At 41.0% G+C, this 7278-nt stretch overlaps 1 protein-coding gene across 2 annotated transcripts; it reads right to left on the bottom strand.

The window, feature by feature from the left end:
- Nucleotides 1–486: 486 nt before the first annotated feature.
- LOC125515008 (cycloeucalenol cycloisomerase-like) lies at nt 487–6026 on the bottom strand. Of its 2 annotated transcripts, none has more exons than XM_048680417.1 (9): nt 5885–6026; nt 5220–5386; nt 4969–5138; nt 4701–4784; nt 3929–3970; nt 3332–3442; nt 2620–2811; nt 1340–1437; nt 487–940 (listed from the first exon to the last, which is right to left on the bottom strand). In XM_048680417.1, the coding sequence occupies exons 2-9, from the start codon at nt 5224–5226 to the stop codon at nt 751–753; spliced, it is 894 nt and encodes a 297-aa protein (XP_048536374.1). In that variant the 5' UTR covers nt 5227–5386; nt 5885–6026; the 3' UTR covers nt 487–750. The 2 variants fall into 2 exon arrangements, with proteins under 2 accessions (XP_048536374.1, XP_048536375.1); XM_048680418.1 differs by having other exon boundaries at nt 5220–5389; nt 5885–6013.
- Nucleotides 6027–7278: the final 1252 nt, after the last annotated feature.

Here is a 7278-nt window from a genome sequence, read left to right as displayed (position 1 = left end):
TTGCCAAGCTTGTTGTGGCCGAAGAAGCCCATGGTGACCGCGGCTGGCGTCGGGGGAGCAAGTTCTAGATGTGGAATTATGGCAAGTGAATGAGGCTGGCCTCCCACCACCCGCTCTAGATGTGGACTTTTGATGAGAAGTGAATGAGGCCGGCCCCTCACCACACTTGTCATTCAAAAGGACACACTCAAGAAGTGTGGCTGATGTGCATACCTAGACACCCAGAGGGCACGTGACATGTCCGCTCGTATCCGTATGGACGCAAAGCTGACCAAATTTGGGTTAAAAATATGTCCAGACAAACACCGAGCAGACGTGATTCGTCCATTTCGACCCAAATAGACACACGCGGAACAAATGCGTGGGAGTTAACCTTGGGCATGCATGCCCCAAACACCCCGAAGGGTACTGTCGAGCCGCACTCAGACCGTGGTGCGTCAAGATCAAGAACCATTTTCTGGTTTTCTCAAAGAAAAAAAGAATCCCTTTCTGGTTGACATCAAATTTTCATTGCCTCCACCGTACTCAAGATGGTTTCTAAGATCAGGCTGAACTTACAAATTACCAGTTCTCTATTTGCACGAAACAAATACAACACGCAGACAAGAAATCGGTCCATTAATCAGCAAGAACACGCCTTGACGGTGCAATTTTCATCCCTCCAATGGAGAGGAGAACATTATTGATTCCTGACAAACACCGGCACTGGCGGAGGGTCAACGGTACAGAAGAATCCACATCGTTCCTGAACTAGACGCTTTCGTTCTGCGGATGAAACCATGCTAGCCCCGGCTGGCCGCACCGTCTTGATTCAGGGATGGGCACGATTGGCCCCAGAAATATGCGCCATAAGTCAAGTATTATCGTGACAAGCATCGCTGCACCCAGAGCGTCGACGGCAACCCTGGAAAGGGCCCACTTCTCTGCTTTTTCGTCGATCCTGAATGCCAAATAAGAGTTGCAGAGAGTTGAATATGGATTATGAGATTGACAACTAGGTAAAGAGAGAACAGCGAGAGGCCTATCCACCCAGCTGCGATGATGTGAGCGAAAGTAAGTTGTTGGAATTTAGAACTACACTTATTATTTTGGGTATTCAAGCTAGCGATGTTTAAGATAGCCAGCTTGAGAAAAGTAAATGTTTTCGCAAGCATTGACCGAGTTCAGAACCAGATATTGCTGTTTAACAATGAGCTTGATAGATAAAGTCATAGCAGATGGAGGAGCAAATGAGGATATTCTCCCTATGCATAGCTGATAGATCAACAATATGAAATAGATCAAAGATGACATTATCAATGAAACCAGTTGTACACGTCTAAATTCAGATAAATTTTACCTTGAAAACATCGGAAAGCTGACGAGGAAGTATATTGCATAAAACAATGATCCGACTTTGTACATTATGTCCCGATCGACGAATTCGTAATATGGAAACTGCAAGGTCAATTTCAACATCAGGAATGTAGTATCTTGGGGAGCAGAAAGGGAAGACTTCATTCACAAATTAAAAAAAAGGATGCAGAAGAGGAAAGATCTTAGTATACGCAAAGAAACATTTAGCTTTCTGGATAGCATCACTGAAAAGTGAAAACAACATCAATTGTATGTACATCACAAACAATGACATACTGTGGCTGTATATAACATAACTTCATAATGCAGTGTTATGTGATGCCACAAAGTAGTTGCAGCATGGGCGTAGAATGTTTTGCTTTTTTATTTTTCCCAAGTACCTTACGAAATTCTGATGCATGGAAAATAAACAAGACTGAGACAAAAACATCTGCTTACACCAAAAATGTAAACACTAAAGCGTTAAATTCATGAGACAAGGTGATGAATCTTGGTCAAATACGGAGTAGATGATACAATTTACATTAGGAACTAAGGATTTCTCGACGTCAAGCAACCAAAACATGAGGCGGTAATTTCCTCAAAATGTTATAAGTGGCAATAACCAGGTGCTGTTTTCAAATTATTTACATATGACATCTGTTTTGTATGTAAGTATAAGTATTTGATTGTGTTTACCTAATTGTTATTTTATTCTTCCGAGTGCACCAGAGAATTGATTGCAGGATCACAATGCCCGGACAGTGAACAGTAGAACGTGTGTCGAAAGCATTGTACAAGCTACTACTGATTTTATATGTTAATGGACAATACAAACTTGATATAACCTACTCCCTCCGATCCAAATAAGTGTCGCACCTTAGTTCAAAACTGTGACACTTATTATGGATCGGACAGAGTAGTAGTTAGCAACAAAATTAAGAGATATCAAGGATTGCCTAGAAGTTCTTATCCACAATTGCCCATAACTAGAGATTCAAAAAAGGCATTGGCTGCATGTTCTCTGGTATCTATCTAGTCCAGAAGGATACATCGTTAGAATAGATGGGTTCTGTGCAACTGAGCCACATGAAATACACACACAAAAAGTAATAACAGATTGGATTCAATCAAAATAGTTTCTACCCTAGAATTAACGCACAAAATATTGATGATTGCCACTGTAAGCAAGCAGATGAAAGTTAAATATTAGTAGATTGGGGAGAAAAAATCTCATAGTATTCATAGCACTCTATGCAGGAAGGAATATATGTGGGAACATACATTTGCTATGGCTAGGGTCTCCAAGTATGCAATGAAGTATGAGAGTGCTAAAATCCATGCGGCTTCAAACAACCACCGAATAGACTGTGGCAGGTGGGCTGTAGAGTGACGTAATCTACGAAGTGTCATATTCGATGCCATGTGATAAAACAAGAAGCAGGCATGAGTTAGGAGAAATGTTGTATGGGGTACCTGAAACATGAAGAAAAAAAATCATTAAGCATTGCAAACAAATAAGTAGAATTATTGTAGCACATTTGAATAACTAGTTACTATCCCACAGATGAACTACAAACAGAATTGCAATAGAAGAGTTGCAACAGATATGTATCTAGTTTGTGTCAATAATGTACATAACGTGACAGAAACTATGTAGCAACCAAACAAAGTTTTAAATTAAAATAAAAAAATAAATATAAAATCTGAATTAATGAATAATACCGTCAGCATATGGTGCTCAACTAATATACACAAGCATCAACCCTGCTATTAACCCCTAATTTGCAGAAGAGAATTGATGGAAGGGAATATATGAAGTGGGAACAAAGCAATGAAATGAGACAATTTTCTAGTTTCCTTAGCATTGAGCCATTGATTGACTTTATAAGTTTAGTATTCCGCAAAATGATTTTATAAGTTTAGTAAGTAAAAGGGACATGTGTAGCATTCAGTGAAATTTCTCCACCCATCCATCCCTGTGTGAAGATCTTACATTATTCATCCTCCATGAAGGAAAAGTATAGGATGCGCCAAGAACTGTAAAAAAGTAATGTGTCCAAAAGTAGTTACCGACATAACTGAAAATTATAATCCAAACATTAGCCTGCAATTGAAAGATGTATCGTGGATTTAGCAAACAGTTCCAAAGAGATAATACGAGAAAATGCATTACCACATAAAACTAAGTCCATAGACAATGAGAAGTACTACTCATTATACCTGTATTAGTAGTTTAGCAACAAAGTAAGTACTGTCGTAACAGAAGAATATATATCACTAGTGTTTGTTCAGACAGGGTAGTTTGCTGAGTTTGTATTACAAAAGCTTTCATGTGCGTACAAAAGCTTTCATGAGTGTCACTTGACAAAAATATGGTAAACATTTGATACATCAACTGTTATAAAACCACTTCTAAATTTCTGTGGGTCCAAGTTAGATCTGAGTAAGGTATAATTGTAGTGAAAAATATAATCCTGAATCAGATCCATATATCAGAATCATATTACACACAACTATGGGATTTTCCAGGACTGTGTCCATTTCTGGAAGTCAAATTGGCTTACAAAAGATCCACACTGAAAGTACATACCTTGACCCAGTAACGATCTTTTAAACTTCTAATACTATCTGCCTGAAATGGGGTTAAAAAATGAAGTTAACTTTCAAATATATGACACCAGTATACAAGAGTAACATAATAAGCTCAAAATTCTATCCTTTATGGACCAAATTAAAGAAGATATAATTTAGGATCAAAAATAGGAAGACAAATCAAAAGGGAAAAGATGCAATGCAAAACTGGAGCTCAAATAAGAGAGCTGCAAGAGAGAGGAGCCCGTCCTTATGGAGAAGCTGACTTGCTGAGGCAACCCTCTCCTCCCATCCCTGCTCTGCCATTTATTTCCCCACTTTTATAGTTTTTGTCATGTGTTCGCTCAACATTTAATATTTGCATACATGCCCTTACTCTCGTTATTAATTTTTCATTTACTGCAGCACTGATGAATTCCTTTGTGTAGACCAGAGAAACTGCTGCTATGGTTGGAAACATGAATTGCCTGCTGATCCAAAACACCAAAGTGCTAGTAGATTCTCAACATAAAATGTTTTCTCAACTCTGGTTATCATCTTAATTGCAACGAAATGTTAATGTCTATGTTTATGCATATAACGTTTCTCGATTCTGACTTAACGGCAGACACCTGAATTTGGTGAAACAGTAATACCGCTGTGCAAACACTGCCCCTTTTTGCTACGAAGAGTAGTCATGACTCATGAGCACCTCTGAAGACTGAATATCACATCGAACAGATCTTCCGAAGTTGATCTGACGAGAGAGTAGGAGGAGCGTGCCAAATTACCTTTCCTACGATGAGCAGAGGGATGACAAAAGCAGGCACGGTTGACACCAATCCAACAACCAAATATTCCAGCTCTGTGAAACTCTGCACATCGCAACAAAAAATACAAGAATGATTAAGAGGAAGAAAAATGTAAATCCAATCGGCACAAAACAAATTACCAAGATCAAATCTTTCTCTTAGGATCCCATATTCCTTTTAGGATCCACCAAAATGCTCCCAAGATGAGATAGATCCACCAGCAGGTGACAGCAGCTAGTACTAGTACCTCGTAGAGCTTGAATGGGACGACGACGCCGAGGCAGAGCGTGAGCCAGAAGGGCGTGTATAGCAGGAGGAACTTCTCCCCCCACCTCTTGCTCCCGTCAGCCGCCAGCCATGCGCTCTTTCCGGCCGCGCCACCTCCGCCCCGCTTCGCCGCCGCCTGCCGCCGGACAGCTTCAAGGGCAGACGGCTCCTCCAGTTAGGTGGGGAGACACGTGGAAGGACACCATTGGGCGCGGCAGGCGCGGGGCTCACCTGCCATCGCTCGATCCCACTGTCAGCAGCCCCTCCTCCCCTCAGTCGCCAGCGCTGTCGCTGCTTGCGGTTCAGTGGTTCGGGGTGGCACTTGCAGAGTGTGTGTGCCCTCGTCTGACGCCCCGACCAAGGGAATTTGCACACGATTGGATTGGTGTCAACTGTGCCTGCTTTTGTCATCCATATAAAAAATAAAAACAAATAAACTTATCACACACCATTTTTTCAGCATGACAAGCAATCAACAAAACTAGATCTGAGCACAATAGCTACAACATATGAAAGATAAACATCTACAGTGCTCGTTCTTACCACCTAAACAACATAATCAGAAGGGAATAGAGGAATACAAATTAATAGCAATGGCAAGTTTGGCAACCTTCATGCATTTAATTGAGATGTAAAGAAAAATATGTAACGAATTAGGCTCTCTGTACAGAAGATAAAGCAGTTCACAAAAAAAATACTCATTGTCTAATTAACCATAACAAGCTCTATGTACAAGGTAAAACAATTCACAAGCTGCTAGGGTTCGTCACGACAGGACGGACGAGGCATGAAGGATGGGGGGAGGGGGTTAGGGGAAGGAAGGGAGGAGGGAGAAGGAGGTTAAGGAGGGGATGAGGAGGGCGGACGGGGAGGGGGGGTAAGGGCGGAAGTGCTACCTCTCACGGCGGCGACGTCGTGCTACCTCTGGCGGCGGCGAGGTTGAAGAGGGGCGGCGGCGAGTTGACCGAGCAGCAGGGGAGGAGCGGACTGAGATCCAGTGACTTCACACGTTGCAACTTTAGGCTCTTCATCTCCATCCAAAACAGATCCAACGGTCCATATCACACAAAGACCTTTCTAGGTGTCTTTTCTTTAGTCTAAAAAAAAGACAGCCCATACACCCTACCACACAATAAAAAGTAGGTTTGATGCAGAACTCGGCTCATGCACCCTTTGTGCACGTGCTACCTCTTGAACATGTGTTGGTTTTTCCTTCAAAAGGAAAAGGTGATGCAGCAAAGTAGCGTAAATATTTTCCTCAGTTTTTGAGAACCAAAGTATGAATCCACTAGGAGACTACACGCAAGTCACTTACTACATGCACAAACAAACAAGAACCTCGCAATCAACGCAATAAAGGGGTTGTCAATCCCTTCACGGTTACTTGCGAAAGTAAGATCTGATAGAGATAATAAGATAAATATTTTTGGTATTTTTGTTGTATAGATTGAAAAATAAAGATTGCAAAATAAATAGTAAACTAGAATTGTAGATCGGAAACTTATATGACATAAAGTAGACTCGGGGGCCATATGTTTCACTATTGGCTTCTCTCAAGATAGCATATATTACAGTCGGTGAATAAATTACTGTCGAGCAATTGATAGAAAATCGCATAGTTATGATGATATCTAGGCATGATCATGAACATAGGCATCACGTCCGTGTCAAGTAGACCGAAACGATTCTGCATCTACTAGTATTACTCCACACATCGACCGCTATCCAGCATGCATCTAGAGTATTAAGTTCAAAAGAACAGAGTAACACAATAGGCAAGATGACATGATGTAGAGGGATAAACTCAAGCAATATGATATAAACCTCATCTTTTTATCCTCGATGGCAATAATACAATACGTGCCTTGCTGCCCCTACTGTCATTGGGAAAGGACACCGCAAGATTGAACTCAAAGCTAAGCACTTCTCCCATTGCAAGAAAGATCAATCTAGTAGGCCAAACCAAACTGATAATTCGAAGAGACTTGCAAAGATATCAAATCATGCATATAAGAATTCAGAGAGAAATCAAATATTGTTCATAGATAATCTTAATCATAAACCCACAATTCATCGGATCTCGGTAAGCACAACGCAAAAAGAATTACATCGAATAGATCTCCAAGAACATCGAGGAGAACTTTGTATTGAGATCCAAAGAGAGAGAAGAAGCCATCTAGTTAATAACTATGGACCCGAAAGTATGTGGTAAACTACTCATACATCATCGAAGAGGCTATGGTGTTGATGTAGAAGCCCTCCGTGATCGAATCCCCCTCCGGCAGATCAC

This window comes from Triticum urartu, chromosome 6 (assembly GCF_003073215.2).
Source record: "Triticum urartu cultivar G1812 chromosome 6, Tu2.1, whole genome shotgun sequence".
Lineage (NCBI taxonomy): Eukaryota > Viridiplantae > Streptophyta > Magnoliopsida > Poales > Poaceae > Triticum > Triticum urartu.
Note: the sequence above shows the minus strand (reverse complement) of the source record. Positions and strands in the feature narration are given on the sequence as shown.

Bases quoted from the DNA above. Each gene is read 5' to 3' on its own strand.
- LOC125515008 (XM_048680417.1), bottom strand. The intron at 4,785-4,968 runs GTACTAGTACTA...TGCGATGTGCAG, and splicing joins TCCCATTCAAGCTCTACGAG to AGTTTCACAGAGCTGGAATA. The intron at 2,812-3,331 runs GTAAGATCTTCA...TTCATGTTTCAG, and splicing joins CTTCATGGAGGATGAATAAT to GTACCCCATACAACATTTCT.